At 40.1% G+C, this 27,261-nt stretch overlaps 1 protein-coding gene across 6 annotated transcripts in view; it reads right to left on the bottom strand.

Moving 5' to 3' along the window:
- Positions 1–27,261, bottom strand: part of MAP7 (microtubule associated protein 7) — a gene marked incomplete at both ends in the record, with an annotated part of 119,366 nt that overhangs the window by 48,811 nt on the left and 43,294 nt on the right. For all 6 annotated transcript variants that reach the window (XM_082047913.1, XM_082047914.1, XM_082047912.1 and 3 more), the window contains one exon: positions 3,747–3,815. In XM_082047913.1, coding sequence (XP_081904039.1) covers positions 3,747–3,815 — 69 coding nt within the window. The remainder of the gene's footprint in view (positions 1–3,746; positions 3,816–27,261) is intronic.

Genomic DNA, 27,261 nt, shown 5'->3' with positions numbered 1-27,261 from the left:
CAACTAATAACATCAACAGTGACGCCAAGTAACAGCTGCAAGGAGAAAACTCATTGCATAGCTGATAGGAAGAATGTTCAAACATAATAGTCCCAATGAAAGGTGCAACAAGTGAACAAGTCACCAGCAAAGATGAAGATCATCAACCCATCACCTAGGTACAGATCAAACTTTTAATGTTGGTTGAATAGCACACAGTGTTGCGATGTATGAGACTATACCTGGCCATGCATTGCACAGATTTGTCTGATGTCTGGTGTAGATAAACATCTGGCTGAAGTTAAGAAATGTGCTGATTGCATGCAGTCTCTTCAACAGGCAGAAACAGATCAAAAGGGTAGTAATATTCCTTCACTATTGTGGCTGGCACGGAGATTCACAAAACATGAATTTCTGTAGCATGCGTAACTAGTGCTAGTGGAATAATGCACACCCAATATGAATTCCCCTCAAAAACAAGAATTCCCTTCAAGGGCTGTCAGCAAAGTCAATGTAACATCAAGCTGACAGAGAATGATGAGATACTGGGGAATAACAAAATCCTGTTCTTTCAGAATGTACTATTCTCCTTCCTTTTTTTTTTTTTTTTTTTTCCCTCTCTTTACTTTAGAGTAGATATTTTCCTGTCAGGGAGAAGCAGCAGTTCTTCAAAGAGGCATGAGGGTTACATGGACAGGCAAATAGGTCTCCCTTAAGAATTCCTAATTGTAAGCAATAGAAGGAATAAAATAAATATTTAAAGCTGCCCTCTGTCATTCTTTTTGAAGATATCCAATTATTTTTTCTATATCAGACACCTGATAGTATTCACACACAGAGCCTCCCTCCCAACACCCAGGGATGTTAGAACAAACCAAAAGAATTCACATTAATGTGCAAGCTATGGAGTGTGTAACTATGTCTCCAGTAACAAGCTATTTTGCATACATTCCTGAGCACAAAGAACTAAATCAATATTGGCACAGAGATGGGGATAACACCCGTGTAGCAGGCCAGCATTGCCATTGCTCTGCTAGAAGCGGAAGCATACATTACTGGTGCAAATCTTACACAGTTAATTAAATGTCTTTTCTAAGCCTTGAAAAATGATCCTTCATACTTTGGCTACAAGCCCAACCTCCAGCAATTGCATTCTGAATCCAGCTGATTTGCTGACACCCCCAGTACACAGCTTCACTAGCTTCAAACTGTGGCAGAACAAGAAAGTTCACTGGGCCTGCTCCCCATTTTACTTCTCATGGCTCTGCTCGTTAACAACTTGCCAGGCACGTCCCTGCGGGACTGGCATTTCTTATTCAGTAGGAATACCAGGACAAACACACAAAGTACTTTGTACTCTTCTTTTGTTTGCATTCGTCATCAGGCAATAGCTTTGAGTTGCTGCACAAGGAGATGGGAAACATGTAATTTGCAACAAATCCTGCAATTATTCCTCAGCTCTTACAGAAATAATTGATAACTAGGCATATGCAAAGCCTTACAGAGAACACTCCAAGACGACCCACATGCTGCTGTAGAAGTTGTCCGGTTATGACACAATGCACATGAACTCATGCTCAGCTTAATATTATGCCTGAGAGGGCATAATAAGATTGAATAAGCCATAGCTCTATATAAAAAGGAAATTAATTTTGTACCTTTTGCTGGAAATTAAGCCTCTAAACTACATATGAAAACAGTATTTTTCATTAACTTCCAGCACTTATGGTTAGTTGGAAATTAATTTTAAGAATTTACTTCTCATTTAAGAGAGCTTAGAAGCCATGAATGGTATTTTGCAGATATTCAGCACTGAAAGGTCAGTCATTTTTGATCCCTAATTACATTAACAAATGGAAAATACAAGCTTTTCAAATCTTCTATATAATTAATACTCACTGAACTATGAAGCACAATTGACATTTCTAGAAATTAGGTTGTAATTTTGCTAATTTAGTAATGGTCATATTTGTGGCTTAGGTTACTATCAGCTGCACTCAATGTGACTTCAAAAGTCAGACTACTACTATTCTTTATTTCCATCTATAATTCTCTCCATATCTTCTCACAAATGACTCCTTCCTTTCTGCCCTGGACATCCAGGGTGCTAATTTCTTGTATTAAAGAAACTAAAAGAGATATCAAGTGGAACACAACAGCTAGCTCCTGTGTTAGTTCACAGGGGTGGCTGCAGCGAAAAAGAAATGTAAGCCACAGCATTACTTGAAAAAATGCATTGCCTGGATCCCAAAGTCTCTTCCCTTTGCATTGCTACGCATACATTCAGAGTTGTCTTGAACTCCAAATACTTGTTCAGCCTGTAGACACCTTCCAGCCAATAATGACACTGTCTATAGTGACAGCTGTCACTCCTGCTGCAAACTGTTTGGTTTTTTAACCAAAATACTGTTTGACACCAAATTCATATGCAGTCTAAAAAAAACAAACCAAACCAACCACAAACAACAAAAAACAACCAAACACAGCCCCCCACACACACACAAAAACCACCACCACACCCCCCAAAAAACACCATTTAAAAAAAAAAAAAAAAAAATCAAACCACCAGATCTCAGGAACTCTCTCTTCAATGTGGATTCTCCCCAGTTGGGTGCAGAGCTAAACCCTGCACACATGCCTCTGCCCTCCCTCTCTCCAGCCCCAGGAATTTTACATTCCTTTCTCCACATCAGCATAGATGAATGAAACACAGGAGCAGCTAGGACACCCTCCTGAGAAATGAGAACTGGGATTGAACCACTGTAGGATAAGGTGGATATTGAACACTGTCCAACACCAAAAGTTCTGGTCTTGCCACAGAAGCAGGTAATCTTATCCAAGTTCTCTCCTCTTTTTCCTATTGCGTTTCTGATTGAAAGCAGCCATGAATGCTGTGCTTTGTGCTGGACCCAGCGCTGCCTGGCAGAGCATGTGAGGTGGGATCTGAATGCAGACAGCACTGGGATAACTTCCCTCTAGGGACATAGGCCAAAAGTACCCAGTTTGGGGACATAGAAGAGTCAGTCAGTACAAAACAGCCACTGAGTTGCCAGGCTGCCAAGGAGCTGAAACAACGTGCTTACAGTGTGTCTAGTCCTCAGCATCATAAGCACCTCTGCTTCCTCAGCCATCTATAAAGATTATTAATTGCATATTTTAAACTTGGGTGTACCTGAATTGCTATACAGGCAGAATTTAGATATTTAAGTGTTCTTCTGGATCTTGGTCTAAGCACGCAAGTGCAACAGACTCGTGGCATCAAGGACTACATTGGGCATTTTAGTTCATATGCTTTCGACTGTGTAAGTGAACATGAAATTAAATCCCCACAATGTACCAATCAGGTATAGTGAAGTAATGACAAACATCTGCCCACCGCATAGAGCGTATTACAGAATAAGGATGCTTTGCGCTAAGTGAAGAAATGTCTGCACGGAAGCACATTTATACAAAGCTGTAAATCTTTGCTTACAGCAGATAATACTCATGCAAGCACAGACACAAGTATAGTGGCTTCTGTTGCCTTGTCTCACTTCTAAACCCTCATTCCTAAGCTGTACTAAAATAGAAGTAGATTTTCAGTTTTGCTTCTTTGCAAACAATCAGGGATTCCAGCCTAACTAAATATAGTCACTGATGCCAGTTTTGACTGAAACAGTAAGACAGGGATAAGAGTGAACATTTGAAAAGTTCCTAAGATGACAGCTGTTCTCCATACACCATTGAGGCAAATGACCTAATAACACGACGCATGTGGAATGGCGTACCTGGCTTAGTTCCGGTGCTACTTTGTCCTGAAGTGACTTTCTTGTCTTGTGTTTTAGAACCTTCAGCTCCTAAAATAAGGAACAAAAGTGAAGAGATTAATTAACCATATTACTGAACAGTTGAACTACTCTATTACAACACAACTTAAACATCACCAAATTCTCTCTAAAACCAGACTGTTCTGAAATACCACTTTAATAACATTCTACATCAATTTGCACAGGAAAAACCCTGAAGGTTATACAGAAAACACTGAAGTTATGCTCATGCTACACATGCAGATAATTTTTCCTCTTCATTCTCAATGGTACTTTGGAAACCACTACTTCCAAAGAACAGCAGTCTTCGAAGTTTTAAAATTTAATTTCCCTTGGAGGAAGCTGGATTAATCACACTGATAAAAGCGAACTAGTGGGAATAACATAATGAAACTGCACAGTGACTTTGAAGAGGCAAAAATTCAAAAGTTGCAATGTTTGCATGTAACAGAGAAAAGGTGACTTGCAGATCCTATGTTTCTAAAGATATGGTACAAGATACTGGTAAAAGCTTCATAAACTCTTTACAAATTGCTAACATACTCCATTATGCAGAACTGAATTTATGACCTGAATGAAATCTAAGAGAGGAGATATTCCCACTGTCTCCAATAGGCTTTTGATGAGGCCCTGTCAGTCTAAAAAGAGATCGTTTTGGTGCTCTGAATGCCCTTTTGAAAACCTTTATAAAGTAAACCCCAAAGATTCATTATTATACTTCAAATTATAACCATACCCTTGGCTCAAAATCTACTTATAATTAAAAGCCAAGTCAGGAAATTAGATCCTGTAATTTTCTCAGCTTACTACTCATGTTCACGTCCAGCAGCTCCACTATATGTTGGAGTCCAGAATACAACAGATTGTAACAACTCGAAGAACTCTTCCACAAAGAAGCTTGAAAGTATTTGCAAGCAAAGATAAGAAGAAAGTTATATCAATAAAGTTGGGAGGGATACATATATATACTTAAATTAAAATTAAAATATGACCACAAATCAAAATTGAAAAAAATGATTACTCAAGCTTCAGGAGTTAAACAGGCATTACTGTATTAGATCAACTTTAGGAAACATAATTTAATTTTTTTTTTTTTTTTTTTTCCCAGAAGACTCCAAGCAATTTCCTATACTTGTCAGCTTCAACAATATATACACAGGCCTTGGTGTAGTGCCTCTGAGTTCATTCCCCTTCATGGCCTGATAAGAGTCTCTTTCCCCTTTACCTCCTTCCACAGGCATGTTTCAGGATGAACATAAAGGATAAAAGGTTGCAGGAGGAACCGATGTGACCCTTTTTGCAGGGGGCAGGCAGGTAAGGGAAACAAAAATAGGATTGATCAAATAGTGTTCAAGAGCAGTGTCTTACTGAGAGCAGTGTTAAAAAAAAATCAGGTGTGACATTTTAAGTCAAAAAAAGACACTCCTCTCCCTGACAACTGTCTGAAGTCTTTTGTGATCAATAGAAGTTATTGTTGAACCTAACAAATATTAATTGCAGATCACAAAAAGAATTGTCACACTTTAAAGGCAGCCCAACAAAAGATTTTAGAATTTTGCCACTTTAAAGGCCTCATGCAAAGAATTAGTTTGACCTATAGGCAGATGAGTGAGTTTTGGCAAGATAATCTGAGCAACGCTGACTACTTGCACCTCCAAGCTTTGTAAGATCTATCATTATCAAAATCTATATTTTCCTCTCAGCGTTCCAAATGGATAGTATTAAGCCTAGAAAAGAGTATTTTATTCACCAGAGTAAGTATATGTAAGCTCTCTATATCTTACTATCTTAACTTGGGTGAGGAAGGAGCCATTTAGAACATTTTCAGACAAAGTCCCACTGTAATGAATGGGGAACCTACATCATGATTCACATCAGCCTGGCCTAGGGCATCATATGGAAGAGGAAACTTATAAAATAGTGAAAATATTGTTTTGGAGCATTAGCAAGAACACTGATGTTCTAATAGCTTCAGCACAAATTTCTTTGCATCTCAATACAATGCACGCACATTATTTCCTTCAAGCATTACACCTTGGGATTATGCAATACTCCAACTTCAAAACAATGGTTTAAATGCCATGCAGATAATACACTTGTAACAGAGTCCAGGTACACAGAATAATTTTTTTTTTTGCCATTTTTCCTCTTCTCTGACATTTCCTTGGAATATTTTGTGACAGTTTGAGTACACATTCATATGACCACTCATGTGACAAGTGATAAAGAAAAGAGCAGATGGCACAAGCATAAATTTTAACGATGCTGGATATCAAATAAGATTTGGCACAAGTATTTAGTAACTAGTGTAGGTGTGTTCCCACATAGAATACCTCTTGCTCTAAGATACAAACGGATTAATCAGGCAGACAACTAAACATCTAAAATCCAAACCTAAATATTGACAACACTGGTTCCAACAAGACTCAGTATCTTAACACAAGTCAGGAGAAACATCATTTAACCAACTAATACTTGGTATTCTACTTACCATGAACCACCATCTTTATATGGAGGGAATAAAAGTTGCACAAAGAAGTGTTAGAAATAAGACGATATTTTTCTGTGAGGCATTCTGGAAACTTAAAAAGCTCAGGACAGCCTGGCTAATAGTGTAGCTATATTAGGGAAAACAATCACAGAATCCAAGTTACTGAGCCTGGAAGGGATTCGGAGATCATCTAGTCCATCCCCTCTGTTCAACGTGGGGTTGGCCTTGAGCAGGCCGTACCCAGTTGGGTTTTGAATGTCTCTAAGCACAGAAACTCCAAAACCACTCTGAGCAACCTCTGCCAGTCTTTGACCACTCTTCACAGCAGACATGTTTCTCTTATGTCTGAGTGGTATTTCCTGTATTTCAGTTTTGTGCCCATCACCTACTGCTTTGTCACTGTGTGTCACAAAGAGGAGTCCGGCTCTGTCTTTTATTTCACCCCATTAGGTATTTTCTGATATGTTGCTCTTCTGATTTTCCTTTATTTTTTTTTTTATGTTTTTGTTTTTTTTTTTTTTTTTTAGATTTCCCTTCCAGAGTTTTGGTGTTGAAACAACACACTAAGCAATTTGCCCAGAGTCACACAGGAACCACACTACCCACCCATCCCAAGCGAGGGGGAAATCATATGGGCAAACATTCCACCTCAACTTTCCAGTGATGGGAAAGGCTGCAGAGCTGCACCACTTTGCAAGGACCTGTTTCAGTGAATGGTCTTCCAATAGCCATCCACAAATGAACTCTCCAAACCAGGATGTTCTGGTCAGTTATTAAACTTTTCTCTTTGGCCTTCCTCCTCAGGTGAGATGTTATCTAACATCTGTCTTCTTGCATAACACTTTCAGGTAAGAAACTCAGATGAAAAGTTCTGTCTAAGCAGTGCCTACAAGGGCTTAAAAATATGCGACTTTACCTACCTACCCAGCACATGGATTTCAGGGACTGCACAGAAATCACCAACTGACTGAAGCACTGGCAGAATCAAAGCCTTGTTTTCTTTCTAAACACATCAATGCAACATTCTATTATTGTGGTATAATAGCAGGAAGTATTTTTAAAAAGCTGTTCCATGACAGACTGCAAGGTTTTTAAAGGCACTTTTTCTAAGGTGTTCCTCTTGAAGAAATCAGCTTCTCCAGAAAAGGTCTGTGTGAGCAGAAATAGGAATTACTAGCAGAGGGAAGCAAAACACATGCAAAGAGAAATTCTATCTTAAAAGATGCAAAGCTGAGGAAAAGTCTCAACAGCGAACACTGGAAAAAAAAGAGGAAAACCATAAGCTTTTAAGGTATCTTTACCTGCGAGGTAAGCTCCGGTCAACAGAGAGTGGCCTGAGACACGAAGCAAGACAGCACCTCTAAAGGGAAAAGCCTGACTAAGAAGTGGAGACCCTGGGAAGCAGGAAGCACATTCACCCAGACTCTGGAAAAACCACCCAGTGCCAAGGGAACACTGAACTGGGAAGCATCACACTGGCATTTTGACAGTTTTTTTAAAAAAAACCAAGAGCTGTGCAGATTACAATTGTTTGCTTTTCAGACAGGTGCAAATCAAGTGCCTGTTTGCACAACATGAACCAGCTATCCCCAGTGAGGTGAATGGCAAACCAGAGCCCCCACAGCAAGGCTGGAGACCTGGAAAGATACTGATAAAGCTCTGTTCCATTGAAGGAGGACATCAACCACAGGACACAGGCAGCTGTGCTATCAGGTCTCCACTTCCAGAAGTGGCATCTTCAACAGATGCAGAAGATGATGCTTGGACTTGTGTCAGGGTCCGAATGTGCACAGCAGCCTCCCCAGAACAGCACCCAAGCAAAAATCTGAAGAGGGGAACTGTACAAGGGCTGCACAGCTGTGGATGAGACCACAGGCACAGGTAAGCCTAAGGAACATGTGCAAACAGCTACATGTGCCTGACAGTTCAGATACGCCTCTAGGTAAAGGGTGCACTTAGCAGTAAAAAGGAAATACTATCTTCCAGTTTCTTGATCTAATTCCACAAGTGACACAGAAGTACTAAAAGCTAGGAGAACAAAAAAAAATAGCTAGAAGACAAGGGACTACGGGGGGGGGAAAAAAACCAACTAGCTATTCTGTCTGTGCCACTTGTCAGCTAATCCTTCAGTTAGATGGAACTGTCAAAGAGTGACAGGAGGTGCCTGTTGGGAGATAGAGAAGGCATTGTAAGTGAGAACTTGAATGAACTAGTGCCTCAGTCAAAAAGTGTTGTCAGTATGTATGACCTGGGAAATTTACAACAGAATTAACTGAGAACTGCTACATGCCTTACTTCTTAGCATCCAATTCCGCTACTTCCAATTACTTCCCTACAAATATTGCTCCAAAACCAGAGCAACTTTAGTCCACATGTGTATTTTATACAGTACCTTACGCCTGATATGCATAATGTAAAATACATAGTTTGAAGTAGTCAACATTAAGCAGAGAACAGAGCTTCCCAGGTCTGTATAAGCAAGAATGAAGAAGTGGGGCTACTCTAGAGTTTTATCTAGCCACTAGGAACAGCTGCTGGCTAGCATATCAATCAAATCAGAGATATGACTGTGCTGGGTGGAGTATGTTAAAAGTGCAGACCCAGGTCAAAGCTGACAAAGTATCAGTTTAAATCCAGAACCACATTAAGACCAAAATCCTAAGTACCTGACTTGGAATAAGAGTCTGAGTATTCAGTAACTGGTTGTTCTATTCTAAAGCAACAGCACTGACCTTTAAGACTAAAGAGTAAGTTTGGATGCGAAATTTTCTCTGATGGCAAAACTGGAGAGTTTATCCTGCTAACAAATTCAGAGGAGCCACGATCCAGGGGCTGGATACAGGGGAAACAAAGTTTAACACAAATAAAATCTTTCCCACTGCTCTTGACTTCTGCCTTTTTTTACATTCACAGCTTATGAATAAGACTTTGGTAATATGTACACATGGAAAAATCTACTCTCCGTGTTTACAGTACACAGTATCTTGCAAGTATTTAGCATTTCTTATTCTTTGCGTTACCAATAGTGTCCATATATATACTTAGACAAACAACGTATTATATTAATACTTTAATGCCATTTATTGCTCTAGAGTTAAGTACCACATTCACTCCATACTTGCACTTCAGACTTATCTTTTACTTGTGTTTTCAAATTGGAAGCTTGGGAACAAAGGACAGTGATGTCTCCAGAGATAAATAGGTCTGAAAGTCCTGTGGCTGGCCAAAATTTATCAAGATGCTGCAGCTCAGCTAATAAAGATGTAAAAACCAAGCAACTGGATGTCTAATATTAAAATCTTCAGAGTAAGTCAGGACAAAGTTATGATCTCCTCTCCAGAAATGTGGGAGGCAATAATTCTTAAAAAAATACACACAAAAACCCATTACATGAACACTTGTTAATGATGATAGTTTTCACAAAATCCACATGTCAAAAACAACTGTGAAACTACACCTCAAGTTGAGGTTGGGGAGAAGTGGCCTGGCAATCTGTTCCAGCACAGCTGGAGATAGTGTTTTCTGGTACTGCTGCACCATACTGGAAGTTGAACTGACCTTGGACAGAACAACTGGCTTATGCTGCTGCTTCTACCAGCTGAGTCTGAACTGAACACTGAGTCAAGGCTCCTCCTTCCCTTCATTCACTCACTGTGTAAGCACACTCTGGAGCCCCAACCTTCTTCGGGACCTAATGTGCTTTTTCATAAGATTATTATAAAACAGTGCTTTGAGTGTACCAAACTTACACTTCAACCAGTGCTAGCTTTGCTTTTGTAAGCTGTCACGCACACATACACAACAGCTGTCAAAGTAAAGTCCTTCAAAACAAGATAGCAAGAAAATTCTTACTTTCAGCTAACAAACACTACAGTACAGTCCTTCTGAACAACATGGAGATGGATCAAGTAGAGATGCAAACACAAAAGCTTGAACACAAACCCAGACTATCTCCTTTTCTACTACTGAAATCCATGTGTACACACTACTCAGAACAGCTATGTTTGAGACATTTACTCTGACACTTGAGCTGCACAGGAACTCAGGAACTACACATCAAGCACTTTATTAATATAAAACATCTCATTTTCTTCGCCTCCTCTACAACAACTTAGAATTTCCCTTCCCTGCAGGATGTAATAAATGGTAGCTTGTGCGTTGCTGCTGGCCTCCAAAGAGTAAGTAGCCTGCCAGCAGTGAGCTCCTATCCACACCCTGTTCTGAAGCAAACTTCAGAATTTAAAAATCTTGCTGCAGAGCCCTTCCTCTGCAGTGGACGTGCTGTCCTGGTAGACAGCAGGTGATCCCTGAGCAGTTGCTGAGGACAGGAGAAAACAGCACCTACTCTCAGTCGCTATGGACTAAGAGCCTCGTGGTGTCCCCAGGAAGGTTCAGAGACCAGTTCAGTGAGGAGTTCAGCTGGGAGGCTCAGAGCAGTGCTGGGGGTGAGCTCAGAACACAAGATTTTTTTTTAGCACAATGGGATGGGAAAGCAAGGGAAATATCTGGGGATGGCAGGACTGTAGGACTGAGCAATAGGTTGCAGAAAGTACAAGGAGAGAATCAGAGGACTCCTAGAGGACAGGAACCCTGCACAACATTAATGAGCATTTTGAAGCAGACATGAGCATTTCAGCAAAGGGGGAAATCAAGACACTGATAGTGTACTGGCTTTCAGGTTAATCATTTGGTGAAGAGCATACAGATAGGAACAGAACCAAAGCGTCACGATGCAAAGTCTATACTCTGCACACTTACTGTCAAATGCCAAAAAAATCCAAGCCCTCTTAAAAGCCCTGGTGCAGATAGTTCATAGATACTAGAAAGATTTCCCTAACAGAGCTATCACTTCAGAAGAAAAATAGAAACACATCCAAATCAACATCCTCTTAAGTTAAATGCTTCGGAAAACTGCTAGCAGAGTGGTTATGGTTATACAATTAGAGCTCCAATCAAAATCCTTTTGTAACAAAATGTTCTAATCAGCAACACTGACAAAATTATTTAAAACAAAATTTTGCAAGGTTCTGCCTGTTACTACAGCAGTGAGGCAGTAAGAACTGTGATGTGTGAATTCTCTAAAAGGCTTAGATCTAATGCACTCCAGTGATTTTAAAGCTAAGATCTAAGCAGTTGTACTTGCTTTAGCAGGTGGGTTGGACTAGGTGATCTCCAGAGGTCCCTTCCAGCCCCAACCATTCTGTGATTCTGTGATCTAGACTCCTGTTTTGAAAGAATATAGAGATATGGCTAATTTTGGTTAGATGTCAACACTTAGATTCTCTTGTTAAGGGAAGCAGGTCAAAGGAACTGCTGAGGCAACTAGGGTAAAGCAAAGAGTACTTGCAGACTATGGACCAGTTTGCTGGTTTTAGTACAGGCAATACAACTCTTCACAATTTCAGATAAAAACTTCTGAAATTTCCATCATTAGCAAAAGGAAAACGCCTGTTCTTTTAAAGTCTAAACAACAGTGCTTCCAGAGTAAATTTGCAAGTTAAGAGGTTTGACTCAGAAGAGTGCCAGAATAGCTGTATGTCATTTCTACTCACTGAAACAGTAAAGCAAGGTTCATGCCATATTTAAATAACTTATGAATTAATTTTGCATTTAAATATTTACAGTTCTTAGAAGCTCAAAGCAGAAGCACATCTTTACATACTTCCAACATGGTAGAACTCAGGGTTTGGTTTGCAACCGTAAATAAATTAAAAGACAACAAGCTGCAGTGCCTATCCCAGTTCTTTTTGCTCAGGCACTTATCATGGAAGTCTACTATCAGAGTTGCTATATGAAGCATTGTTACTAATGTTCTTAACCTCTGGTGTCAAGTCTGAGCTACGTAGAAATGAAAACTCAGCATTAGTGTTTACTACTCATCAAATAGTATAAGAGTTATCATTGTTTTCATCATATTGTAGACTAGGAAGATAAACAGATTATTTAAATTTGTCACAGCTAATTCAGCACTAAGCTGTAGAACACTAAAACCAGAGGCATAAATAGATTTCTTTGGAAACAATCCACAGACATGAAGCTGGATGACGCAAGCAACTACAGGGAAAGTGACACATTTTTAAATATTAAAATTGTGTAACTATTCTATTGAGAGATGCACATTTATAAAAGATTACTTTTAGCTGCCTGTATTGGATTTAAAAAGCATTGCATCCTAAAAATCTTAAATAATGTAGGAGAACATACCAAACTGAGTGCCTTTGTAGGGAGAGCCCTTATGCTGCTCAGAGTCTCTTAAAGATGATAAAAACCCCACAATAACTGTAGTAGCATTTACAAAAAGCTAACACTTGCATTATTTCCTCTGCTTAATTATATCGCATCATCTTACTGCAACATAAAATAACAATATTAACATAAAAGGACCACTGGAAGAAAAGGTCCCTGTTATCTGCTGGAAAAGCCTGTGCTGTGAAGCTGGTTCTGCAGCTGACCAAGCAGGCAAGCTCAGTCAGATACAGATGACACACACCAATGGAAGCTTTTTAATTACGCATCACCGAAATAAAAGGTGAAATGTCACCACCTGAGTGCAAGCAGGACAACCTCAGTTTCAGACTTTTTCTGCTGTGCAGTCTGCCTTTGGCCATGTACTCTTCCAACACCAAGACTGGGCAATATACAACCTGCAGTGATTTATTTGTGACCCTGTTGCTCAAGGGCAAAACGCTTTCAGCCAAGGTACAAGAGCTCCAGCTGCCTCTCCTCCTCAGATTTCTGACTGCTGCAGGCAGCATTTGCTACCACCGTGTCCGACAGATCCTCACATCCAGGATCTGTGTCAGTGTATTGTTGTAATAATTGTACACAGAAGGTCACCTCAGAGATTATGAAATGGAGCACCTGTACATTTCTCTGGACACTTTTCTGGACTTCAACTAGAAAGCTTGCTCCAAACTATGAGGTAATTCCTGTGAGTATTTCCAAGTCACAATGAAGCTTACACCTACCGCTGAGAACTGGAGAATTAGGCACAGACCAAGCTGCTTTCAATATCACACTGATCCCAAGGTCATATTGCTTGAGCTGGGGAGAGCAACTTGAGTATTCATTATTTGATAGCCTTGTTCAGAGGGCATGATGATCAAAGTACATTGCAGCCTTTGTGTTCTACAAGAACACAGATAGCAACTGCAGTAGAGTGAATACAGGGATAGAAAGAAGGGGAAAATGGATATATTGCTATACATCACTCTATGAAGCAATTTTATCTTGAGATGTAAACATTTTTTTTTTAAATTATGCAGTCTCTTTGGTCTCAGATTTGCGACAAGAGAAAGTAATGATTTCTCCCCCCAAAAGTAAAATAAAACATTATTTTGATGCAATATGTATTTTTAACATGAATGTCACAAAATGAACAATATCTACTAATTAATCTAGGAGACTCCCACAACCTCCCAGACCAGCACAGTGCTTTCTTCTTGCCAGCCCACTGACATACAAAGCCATCACATCCCTACTTAGCTCAGGCATATCTGTGCCTCTGACTCTCCCCAGATTTGTTCAGGTTGCACTAGTCTGACAAGACTCAACACCACGTGCATCAAGGCTCATCCCAGGGACTTCACAGAGCAGGCCTGTAATGGTGGATAACTTCTGCCATGGCAACATACTGACCATTCAAAAGCAAGGCACAACTCTTTTTCTGTCTCTCAGTAATTAATCCCTTTCTACAGTAACAAAGTGATCCTGTTGCCATATGGGGACATGCCCACATACACATACCATATACAGGTGCAGGTTGAATATGGCCTGTGTAAGAACAAACATGTATTTTCTCACTGGCATCTCAGTCTACTGAGCTTTGCTCTTGACAGGCGAGGTTTAGACCATGGAAGCAAAGTGAGGGTTTGGAACTGCTTTTTTCTATAGGGAGCAAACTCGGACAGGTACTTACTTTCTGGACATGATACAGTAGAGACAGACTTTAACAGTTTATTTTTCTGCTTTAATGATCCCCCTCTGCTCTGTGTGTAACTGCGGGCATATTCTAAATACTAGGGTGCTTCCAGCATTTTCACACACACACACAAAGGGCTGCAAGTGTTTTAAAAAGGCATAAAACACTGCAAAAATGAAGTGATATGAACTCGACAAGCAGAAAAAAGTTACTTCAAAAATAGGACTATTCCTTTTGAAACCTTCTGTCTAGTCAGGTTAATCACACAAGGGAGATGTACAACACCACAGCTCTCCCACTGTATTACTTTTAGAACACATTCACCAGCTCCCTGACCTTCTGGGTACCTCCAACCACTTGTCTTTCCACAGATCTTCTACTAGCAGTACAACAGCTCTCACTGGATTCCAAGTTACTAGCCTTCCACGTGAAGGACAATTCCCTCACTTGCCACCCCATTAAAAGACACCTACTGTAAAGCTTCAGATATTTCCGTTACCCAAGATTTCCCCTCCTCTGCTTTCAGTTACTTGAAACTCAGAGTCACTGTATCCACTGAACTAAGTGGATTCCTGGCCTTCATCCCATAATGTCTTTAAATCATCTTCAGTCTCATACTTTCACTTCTATGAAGAAAATTGTGTTGCAACAGAAACTGTTGAATTACATCATTTGTGTGAGAATGAAGTCCATCACAAGAGAAACAGTATAATTTCCACCTAGCCTATGAATTTAGTGGCTGTTTTCATTTTGCAATCAGCAACAACAGAAACACATTTGCAAAAACTGACAAGTGACTTGAGATTGAAAGTTTTACTCCCAAATAAACTACTCTGCACAGGCTCTAACAACTGCATTTGGTGAGATCTTATCAAATCTTTTACCCAGGAATCAGTAAAAATAAGGATGTTCAAAATGCAAGAAGGAAGTATGTGGGGAAAAAATGAAGTAGTGGTAGTATTTAATGCTAACAGCCTAAGGCATTTAGTGCTGCATGCAAAGGAGCATGGGGTAAAATTGACTATAATTGCCTATAGAAGCTGCAGAGATATCTGCAAAATACAGCTTTTTAAATAACGAATTACCATGACCTTGTTTGCTAAAGTTCATTGCCATGCGCGTTTTATCTCCTGACTCAGCACCCCAAGCTAACTCAGGTACTGAAATAAGAGAGTATTGTCAACACTGGACTTCAATACAGGAGCTTATATTGGCTGAAAAATCAACTTCAGCAGTGCACTGAGGTAGCTACACTGCTCCTGGTACCTAATTATCTTCACACAACACCACATTACCCCACTTAGATTTGTGCCTGGGACATCTGCTGGAATTGCTCTTCCCAAGAGAGATAAATTACAGACCACCTACAAATCATGGGACCGATACAAGCAATGTAGATAACTGTTTGACCGCTGCAGTGTTTCCTGGGCAAAGCTCTACAGATTTTTGCAGAGATGTTCAGCGTTTTCCTTCCAGCCTTAGGAAAATAACACATGAATAATGCCTGCCAGTCGCTATAGCAACCACCACCTCTCAACTAAAGCCAGCAGGAATATTCACAGAAGCCGCACTTTCTTTATGTAACCTACCCTGTGCAGACAATTATTTCTGAATCAGTTAAAGCTACAAAGTCTGCATGCTATTATTTAGCAGTTAAGTTCCTGGATGCCCACATCCAAGCCATTACTCTAATCATGAGTACACTTGCCTGAGGTAAACATGCAGTTTTCTGCTAGCCTGCCTCTACCTTGCTGGAAGGGATTCTGTAACTCCTTAAAGCAAGTGCAACACTCCATTTTCTAATTCTTCTCCTTTTCTTTTATATAAAGATATACCCTACTACTGTAAGCGAAATAAAACAAGCATTTAATATGATGCAAAATGCATACATTCAAAAACAGCAAAGCAAAAAGGAATTTTTCCTACTGTTGCTGGGCAAGGAACAAAGCTGAAACACTGACTTAAGATAATATATTTCTGTTGCATGACTTACTCTTAATCACTTCAATCACCGTCAAAAATAAAAACTGCGCCAGGACTACACTGTCTTGTTTAAGAAAGCACAAGACAAATATAACTACTATCAGCCAAAAGCTCAACTAAATTCTCATGACATCACTTACTGGAAAAAACTTGTCTTTCAAAGTGAACATCATAGTAAACTGGAAAATTCTGTTTTCAATCCAGAGACCAGTTCTTTACTGTAATCTTTATTGCGATCTTTACTGTTATCCAGCTGCCAGGAAATAGGATTTCCTGAAGAGTAAGGTATTGCTTGGCATAAGGGCAGCAGACTAATAGATAATTACAATACTGCCTATGCAGAACCTAGGCTGCATAAACAACCTTAATTATTTCTGAGCTCCAAGTCTTTGGAAAAACTACATAAATGAATATGTGTTTAGAAAGGCAGTTATATATTTGAACAGGAAGGTACTCGCATACAATCTTTAAATAACACTAACATTTACTTTTAAAGTGTCTTTACCAGGAACACATCAAATGGTTACTAAAGCTCTTTGGCCTTTATGTTATAAGAATAATTCATCACTTCAGGTATGCTAGCAAAACCAAAGTATATTTTTTCCTCAGGTTCTTTTAGAGAGATGAGGCTGAGCGTAACACCACTAAAAAGAGCAGCTTATCTTTATATGTTGCCCCCTCCCTTCCACGTGCAAAAGCTTTTTAGAAAGGCAAATCTTGTGTCTCTGAAGAATCTCTATGGGCATCTGATTTCTCTAAGACATGGACTACTCTATTGGCAGCTCAAATATTTGCCTTACATCCAAAACTCTGACAGCTCTTTAAACATCATAAAAGCATAAGTCACTTCAAGTCTGTGCAGGTTTTCTTTTAGTTCCTTAAGCATTTGGTGTCATAGGCTTTCCAAACACATGCTTGTTAACTGTCTTGGTGACCACCAGAATTTGCAGCTCTTGGCCTTCAGAGACATAAATTTCCCTTTTTTCCTCCTCCAGTCTTCAGGGAACCCTCTTGTTTCTGACTAGCTAGCTTTATTTTAAGCATGTTCCATGATTTCAAAACCAATGTAAGAGGATACAGCCATGTTCAGGTTTTAACAACCCCTGAAAATTAAGTCTCCTAGAGAAATAACATATGTGAGAATGGGTTGCTAGAGAAAATAAATCAAACCAGCATTTCTCAGTCTACTTTCTTAACAAAAGCAACCAAAACCTTACCTTACCTCATCCCATTGTTTTTAGTCCAATATACCTACATAATCTGTCTATCCACCAAATCAAAAAGGGTGTTTAAAAAAGTATTATTGTCATTGTATTTGGTGACTTAGTTACATGGGGGAAATCCACCATGGTTCTGGTTGGATTGTGCCTAACAGACAGAAAAAAAAAATAGGATAAGTGTTAAACTTATTGTTCTTCAGATCTAATTTTCTGTTGTTCTATAAAGATGACATGACAGAATACATAATGTAAAACATCTGACTAAGCACTGCATCAAAAGAAATCTATTTAAACACCAAGTTGTAGGTATTCAAGAAAAGCAAACCCAGAAGTTATTTCAAACCAAAACCCTCAACTCTTCAGTATTTTGCAACAAATGCCTCTCAGTCTTGGTACTAAGACTTGCACAAATCTTTGTATTGGGACTAGTGTTTCTAGTAACTAAACCCACAAACTCTTTCAAATCCCACAAGGTTTTTAGACACTGACCTAGAAAAAAGTTGAAATGAATTTTCTACTAATCTGTATCTCCACAACTTTAGGTATGCAGTACTGCTGAGACAGATCAAAGCCTGACTCCATTCACAGTTGTTTAGCCTTACTGATGAGTGGGCTATTAACTTCCAAGAGCACAATCACATGCTTAAGTATTCAACAGTATGTATTAATACATGCATATGTTATATTAAGTTGCAGAAGCAAGTTTCCCTCTGAGGTTTCCTAACTTTTCAGTGCTTGAACTTGGAACTTTAAAAGTTAACAAGAAGCCTGCAGGTATATCACAGAATCACAGAATGTTAGGGATTGGAAGGGACCTCGAAAGATCATCTAGTCCAATCCCCCTGCTGGAACAGGAACACCTAGATAAGGTTACACAGGAAGGCATCCAGGTGGGTTTTGAATGTCTCCAGAGTAGGAGACTCCACAACCTCCCTGGGCAGCCTGTTCCAGTGCTCTGTCACCCTCACTGAGAAGAAATTTCTTCTCAAATTTTATGTGGAACCTCTTGTGTTCCAGTTTGTACCCATTGCCCCTTGTCCTATCGTTGGTTGTCACCGAGAAGAGCCTGGCTCCATGCTCGTGACACTCACTCTTTACATATTTATAAACATTAATGAGGTCACTCCTCAGTCTCCTCCAAGCTAAAGAGACCCAGCTCCCTCAGCCTTTCTTCATAAGGGAGGTGCTCCACTCCCTTAATCATCTTCGTTGCCCTGCGCTGGACTCTCTCCAGCAGTTCCCTGTCCTTCTTGAACTGAGGGGCCCAGAACTGGACAAAATATTCCAGGTGTGGTCTCACCAGGGCGGAGTAGAGGGGAAGGAGAACCTCTCTCTACCTACTAACAACCCTCCTCCTAATGCACCCCAGGATGCCATTGGCCTTCCTGGCCACAAGGGCACAGTGCTGGCTCATGGTCATCCTGCTGTCCACCAGGACCCCCAGGTCCCTTTCCCCTACACTGCTCTCTGATAGGTCATTCCCCAACTTATACTGAAACCTGGGGCTGTTCCTGCCCAGATGCAAGATTCTACACTTGCCCTTGTTATATTGCATTAAATTTCTGCCCTCCCCCCAACTCTCCAACCTGTCCAGGTTGATTAAGTACTGACATATATCAGTCATCTAAAATTAAAAACATAACATTTTAAAAGCTAGTTTTACATACTACCACCACTTCCACCCACCCCACCCCCCCAATTATCAAGCAAGTTCAGGAAATCCTGCTATGTTCTTTGAGGTAGCAGAAATTGATTTGGCAAACTTCCCACCCTGCCATTAGATAGAGAAAACAGTGTTTTTGCCAATACTTTCCACTAGCGCATTCCTGCTCCCCTTTCCCTATCGAACAGCATCCTTTGCTCCTTTACTGATCTTACATACCCCCTCCACACCTCCTCAGGCACTGTCTCAACCTCCTTTTCTTGTTCCTGAACCTGCCACTCTGGAGGTCTCTTCTCCTGCTGTTCTAATTTTCACCCTTGTAGCTTTCTGGCTAGCCTTGTTCCAACCCAAACACCTCCTCCTTCCCACATTTCCTTGTTGGCATCAGATCACTTCTCCTGCATACGGGCAGCAGGTACCAGGGCAGCAGGTACCAGGGCAGCAGGTACCAGGGCAGCAGGTACCAGGGCAGCAGGTACTGGGTGTGCCTGGTGCCAAAACAGCTGGCAGAGACTGGAAGCAGCTGGGGAAAGAAAGTCCCACTCAGCCCCAGGAGCTCCAGGGATGAACATGGTCACTCATTCCATGGGGATGGTGAATCACGCAAACACTGATGAGCCAGAAGCATCTGAAAGGAAAAGCTGCTGCCTTAGTTCAGCCAAAAAAGCTGAACAGAAATATAGCACTGAAATGCTGAATGCATCCCTATCAGGCATGAACTGTGACTTTTTATGTGGCCAGGTTGGATGGCTTTTCACAGGGACAGGAGAAGGTGTAGCTCTAAAACCAAATTCATACTGTTCCCAGTTTCAGATTTTTCCTCTAAAGCATGGTGGCCTTAAGCCATCCCTATGAGGTTGCTATTAAAATTTTTTCAAGAAGCAAAAGTCCCCATTACTTTCCCATGTCTCATTGTTCAGCAATTAGTCCATTTGCTGAAGATGAATAAAATAAAAGGGAGGGAGAGAACCTGGCAAAAGAGAAACAGAGAGCAAACCATTTAAATCTAGCAAAGTTATAAAGAGACTGAAACAAGGCTCTTCTAATGGGAAACGTTATGCAATCTTAATTATTTGTCATCTGCCTTGTAAAATTCAAATCAAGCATGAGAAGTATAAAATTCTCACTTAGGGTTATTTCATTATGCAAAACATCCTGGGTTTACAACAACATCACTGAAATGCTTCATGGAATTACACTTCTTTAATTCATAGTGGCTTCCTCTTTATTGTAGATGAAGAAAAACAAATAATTCAGACCTCTAAGCCACATACTTCATTGCAGCAGCTTATTCATGACAGACTGGTACCAACAAAAATGAAATAATACCACTCTCTGTGATAGCAGAACTAAACATTTAATTTCATGAAGGTTGTTTGAGTTTGCCCCCAGAAACAATGAGAACATGTTGGCAATATTTTACACATTAGTTGGGTCCCTGTCTTAAAAGATTAGAACTTTTACAAGGATTGCTAGATTAAACTATAGTTTACCATGTATAGCTCCAGAGCTTTTTATCGAACATGTTTTTGGTGTCAATACTTTCGTCTGGTCAACAAAAACAGAGAAAACTTGGACTGTCAAATAAGAGTGTTTGTTGCAAGTGACTTAACTATGTCACTGCAATAGTTCAAAACCAATCTATTGCTCTATAATGTGCATTAAATATTCCACTTCAGCACAGAAAAAAAAAATGTCATCACATAAAAAATATATACATTGCATAAACATTGGGGGGGGGCGGGGGGGAATGATAAGCAACACAATGCTTAAGTCATAGTATCTGACTCCACACAGCAATACATCACTCACCATGCTTAAGTCATATTTCTTGGAAGCCCAGGCAGCAAGTGCTTGGTAGCCAACGGTCCAGTAACTTCAGACAGAGTGACTGGGCTTCCCCTTTTTGCCCTTAAGAGGGGAGGTGGGGATAGAAAACGCTCAAGACTGCTTCACCTTCAGGCAAATCCCTCAAGCAAAGCACTGTCCTCTAGCCCTTCCCTTTGCTCATGGAGACAGCAGTTGAGAAGCCAGTTGCCAGAGCCATTAAGTTTTCTTGTGTGCAGCCACTGAACGGAACTGGCTCCATACCAACAATGCAATGGTTCTGACAAACCACCTTCTGTATTCCCAAATGGACAGTTTCCTGGCTTGACTAAATGCTATAAAGGTTTTGCTTATCTGGGAGACAGACACCAGGTTTGCTTGCACAAAACTTGAGACCATGTAGACCAACTACTGCTGACATCAGGTCAGATACTAACTGCTTCCTGGGCTCTCTGCATTACACTGGTGGAAATTATTTTTAAGGAGGCAAATGGTCTTACGTACAAGCTTATTCTTGAACCTCGCCCTTTTAATTGCCATTCCACAGGGAGACAGAGACTCATCAAGCCTGCTTCAGTCCTTCATAGAAGTATTTTTCAACACAAAGGACTATAATACAGACTCAAAATGACTCACTGAGATTAAACACTAGCAGACTTCTAATTAGCTTTTGTAATTAATGGAGTTTCACCAGTTGCAAACAGCTCCAGACCAGTGTTTTAGTACTTTCCATCATTCTGCCAGTCTTGCACAGTGAACCAAGTCTAGAATAATTTGCTATGCAGAGTTTCACTTGAGAACAGAGCATTAGTTCTTCACAACCATGCTCCATAAATCTTTTTACACAGTTGTTGTCTTCCTGTTGATCCAGATGGCAATGGGGTTGTAGTTGCTCATATCCTGTACCTGCTTATCTTTCAATCAAATTGCTATTCCTATATGCATACCACTGCACTATCCAAGCAGACTTAGACACTTACACTGTGAGTAAAATAAACAAATAAATAAATAAAAATTTCAGAGCAGACATCATATATTGCCGCTTTATCTCAGGACAGCCCTTCTTAGTAAGCTCACATCTCATCCATTTCATCTGTAAGAACACAATGTTTTCCACGGGTCTGGGCAGTGAATTAGCTGACTGGGCAGTGAGGGTCCAGGCTACAAAAAGAGTAAAGTTCTACAGAATGTGACTAAAATAACATAATACACATCCACCTTACTGGTTTGTCTTCATTCACACAATGGATGTTTCAAAGTCAATCACTTTAAAACAGTCACACAGCATCCTGCTGTGTAATAGAGATCACCTTGTTCCACAGCCCCTTGATCAGCACAGACAGGCAACTCCAGAACACAACTGTCCATGATCTGAACAATTAGGATTCATATCACAGCTATACAATAGAGGACACAATAACAAGAGGCACTCTGTTTCTGTCTGAGACACTTTAAAACATTAGTTCCAGAAACAGGAGTGCCAGCTAACTTACTTTCATTAGTGCTTACCTACTGCCAGCTTTGCAATTCAAAAAATCAAACACCAAAACAAACTTGTCAGCACTTTTTACTTCCAACAAGCATTTATCTTGCTTTTAATAGAACATCAGTGCCAGAAGCTGATGCAACTAGAGACAAACACTCTGCAAAACCAAAGTTTGTAAGACAGTAGTTTAAAGGTGCCCTCAATCTTTACACCATTCACAAGCTCTTGTGTGTGAGAAGCAGATTCAGCAGAGCATGTCCACATGTCAGTTCACCGATCGCCTGCATCAAGAATTGTTCTGGAATGCATTCAACTCATCTCCTGGTTTTCAACACCTGGTTGCGTTGCCCAGCCAGAGAAGTGGCTAAGAGACATCCATGAGTACTGCAGCCTGGGACTGTGAGGTTCTCTCCAGCCACCTACAGGCAGCCGCATCAGGTCCGCCTTGTTAATCAGGAGGTCTGCAGCAGACACAGACTAGAGCATCGCCTGTGCCCCTTACCCACAAGACTTCTACTGGCTTGTCATCTGCCCAGGGCAAAGCTCCAATCATTCAGGCCATTCCTTCACCTAGAGCACAACCCCCCTTTTCTTTACCTGTCCACCCTATTTTTCCTCTTTTCACCCAGTGAATTTAGGCCTGAAACACCCCTCGGGGCTCTTCAGCTGACAAGCCTCACCACTTATTGCCAGGCCATGCATTTTTAAAGTTCCAAAAGTCACTAGCAATTAAAAAAAAAACAAAAAAAACAAACCCATGCATTTTCAAACTACGTGTAATTAACAGTAATTAAAATCACAGTGAACAGATACATCTACATAATTAGCAGTAGGTCATCCTAGCTGTCATCTCCTCCTAACCTTCTGCAAATTAAAAGCAGTCTAAATTTAGCTATACCAGTTAAACCTTCTGCTATTGCTATATCTAGATAAGGAAATGGCTATAAATAATATTTAATTAATTTGAGATTTTAGGGAGAAAACAGATTAATTTTCTCAGTATATAAAAAATTTATTTTCTCTGTATTTGAATTTATTTTGACCACGTGAACAGTCTCACAAAGCAGTGAGATTTGATCCTGAGTTGGGAGTTAATTTTGAGGAAAAAAGGTCTCCCTGGTTTCTGTTGACAAATAATGTGAAATAATAGGAATTAGGGCAGTCCAACTTTTTGCCTGGCTTATCAGGTTAATTAATAAGATTATTTTAATTTTAGGAGAAGACTAGACCTATGTAATTAGACTTTGCTAAACTTATGTAATTTGTTTCCACTTGCAGGATATGCATCACTTCATTCTTCTCCCCATAGTTGTCCTCTGTGTGTACTGGAATATAGTAATACATTTTTAAGGGCAAAACAATGTCATACCACCTCATAAGAACCGAAGTTCTAGTGAAGAGGGCAGAGAACTTGTCAATTACCTGTTTGGAAGAAATTCAGGTAGTATGTGGAGTTACACATACCAGTGAATATGATTATTTGAGAAGATAACTCCAGTAAAATTGCAAAAATAAAAAACATTCTAGGCATTTACATGATCTTCCTCTTGGAAGAATTAATGTTATATTTAGATTATGTGAACTTGTCTGTGATGCTCTCAGATCTGAGCTAGAACATAATCTTCCATGGATGTTCCAAGCAAATCTCTTAAAGACATGCTAGTGTCTTTAAGAGATCATGTGCTAATGAACACTATGACAGGCTTTGGAAACTGTTGTTCTTCCTCAACATTTCATCTGGGATTAGATATTGTAATAATTAAGAGACTGTAAGCAACCCGGGAGAAGGACACTGTACTTCAAGTAGACCACACATCACAGAGTGCTGTGAGTCAGCCTGTAGGACATATTCAGTAGGAAGCTAAATAGTTCATATATTTGCAGATGTTAAAAATTTCTCTGCATAGTAGCAGAAATCAAAGTTTCTACCCTGCAAGAACTTCCTCCTGAATATAAGCTTAGACCTGTGTCCCTTCTTGGCCAAGAGACCATTGTGCATAAACTCAAGCACATTCAGACTCTTCAGAACTGGATCTGAACTGACTGGCAAATCCATAACTGCTCCAGAGCAGACTCTTATTCTGTTTAACAAAACTGGAAAGTAAGATAAGTCACAGGGACAGACAGAACAGATAACAGCTATAGCCTCCTCTGAGCTAGTTACAAATCAGAAGCAACGATAGTAGTTGAATAGGAACAAAATGCCTCTTTGATTTCAATAACGTCATCCAGAAAGTCTTGAATATGTCCCAAATTCACTAGTGTCTAAGTGCTACTACAGGACCAGTTACCATTTTACCCCAAAAAAAACCTTTTAAAACAAGTATTACGAGATCTCAGTTTTCTAAACATTTGAAACGCTGGAGAAATAGTCACCTATAATGCAACATGTACATTGCTCACATTTACTCATAAAACTACTTTCAAAAGTATTGTGTACTGTTTTTAACAGATACTTTCCATGCCTGATGAGACCTGAAGCTCACTGCATTCTACAGATCATTTACTATTAACAATTCTTACCACAAAATTTCTGGATAGAAAGAAGTGCCCAAGATATTCTATCCTACCTCCTACTTCAGGATGCCCCTAGTTCTAGCACGAGCATATGACAGCCCCTTCCCCTACAGAAGTGGCTCTGGCTGTTCCTGCTAGGAGGTGGCCAAGCAGCCAACTGCATTTTAATTCAACACCACCAAAAGGTAGCACACCACCAAAACTCACTGTAATACAGCAGGCAGCCCAGGTTGTCATGCTCCATCCTACTCTTAAAAGCAAATGGTTGAAAATATTTGCATTTATATTCCTCTCCCTCCTTTTGTCTAAGCCACACAAGTGACCTGAAGTAATAAGTGTGGGCTGATTAATCACTGTATGTGTTCTCTTCTGCAGAGCTGAAAGGTCAGTTAGGGTAAAAGCAAAGGGTGACATGACGTATCATACTAAACACGTCTGTTTTTAAGCAGCCACCTTGTTCAATGAACCACACACAAACCAAGAAAGAATTCTTTTCACTACATGCGCTGAGGCTTAAATGGACCAGCTGAGAAACAGTCGCTGAACTCCAAAGATGGAAAAAAAGCCTCATGTGGGCCTCCCTCTGCAAGGCTAAGCACTTAATGGCATATTAAAAATGTAGACATCTTAGTGCAGATTTCCAAGGATTTCTCAACATTTACATAATAGTTAGCAGCTCTTTCATCTGTGGTTGGGGTTGTTTGCTCATTTTGGTGGTTGTTTTTTGTGTTTTGTTGTTGTTTGTTTTGGTTTAGGGTTGTTTTGTGGTTTTTGAGGTTTGTCTGTTTGTAGTTAGTTTTTTCCTGGTCTTCATAAAACCATCTGCAATAGTGTACTTGCCTTTAAAATTTTGTTTCTGAGGAAGAGATCTCCAACTGTGTCTTCTTTTATTAACTGCCACAGATGTTAATACACTGCTGGGTATGAGGCCAGAGTTGTAACAAACAGCAGCCACCACCTCAAAGTGGCTTAATCTAAGATTATATTTTAGAAATATTATTTCAGTACTTTCTATGACATGATTTTGTACATTACTGCTGTTTTTGTTTAGTATTTGTGTGGGCAAACCTGCAGCGTATGCTTTCCAGAAGCACTTCATGTTATGCTGATTATGGACTAGCTGAAGACTAAACCAGTCAGAACAGAGTAAGGCATCACAGAGGTAAATCAGAAAATTTTAAAATTTCGACCAACAAAAAATAAATATTTCATTCTCCTACTCAAAAGCGATCTTCCTTGTTTCCACAAGGTATACGAAAATTTACTGTGAAGAGGTTTCAACTCCAATCTCTGACAGTTCCCAAAGTCCCAAAAGCTAGCACTGAATCCATTCCCAGTTTTGCCATCAGAATATCATATTCTGTCTTTCCACAAACTAACTAGAGAGCAAGTAAGAGAGCTTTGAATCTAGCAAGCTGATTATACAAATGAGTTTTTCAAGCTATATAATTATCAAATTATCATTTATTTCAGAGGCTGTAACAAGAGAAGGCATGTAGGCAGGTACAGCAACGTAAATGTTAATTAAGAGAGGTGGAGAAGGGAAAGGAAATCATGCAATCCCTGTGCATTAGCATGTGGAACCCTGGGCCCAGTCACTGCATGGTGAGGGAAAGTCTAAGAGAAAAACAAGTAGAAAGCAGAGGTCAGACTCAGGAAAGGGAAAAGAGAGGGTCAAATTTCTTTGTGCTGTTTCCTGTCCTCAGCCTTTCCACATCCTTCTCCATGCCCAGAAGAGGAGTGGCAGTCTTTCACAAAAAAAGAGCAGACATTGATGCCAACACACACCATTTCACACCAGCCTTGAGAGGGTCTGTGTCTGTTGTATCAGCCAGCTGCAAGGTTGAAGCATCAAGGAAAGATCCTGATAAGCACAACCTCTACTTCCCCATCTTGTTTTTATTTTACAGATGTTTACTTTATTGCAAATACACATATTTCACCATGACTAGACAGAATGGGTAAAATGTGTTGGGTTTTCTTCCAGGACAGGTGAACAGGTGTCATAAATGATGGGTGTACCACTCACTTGAGGCTGACAAACTCATCAAGGTCACATTAGCACATGGAGGGCTCTACATCATGCACAAGGTTGCAACCCCTGGGAGTCTGAGTGCACAGCTTGGTTAAGCAACATGAGCTTGCTAACATTGTCTGCAAGGCTTTGGGACCAGGTATCACTTGGCCGCTATGTGAAAGCAAAAGAAAATACAGAAAGGGTCTAAGACTCATTAACAACTTGGGAGATTCACAGCCTTGTTTACAGGTCATGTTTATGTATATCACTTTTGGTCTGCTGCAGTCCTATGGGATATCATCTTTGCTTCCATGTATGCATTCAGGATTAAGAATTACATTTGCATTTTGT

This window comes from Streptopelia decaocto, assembly GCF_964273445.1.
Source record: "Streptopelia decaocto genome assembly, chromosome: 3".
Classification (NCBI taxonomy): domain Eukaryota; kingdom Metazoa; phylum Chordata; class Aves; order Columbiformes; family Columbidae; genus Streptopelia; species Streptopelia decaocto.
The sequence above is the reverse complement of the archived record's forward strand: the minus strand, read 5'-3'. Positions and strand labels throughout refer to the sequence as shown.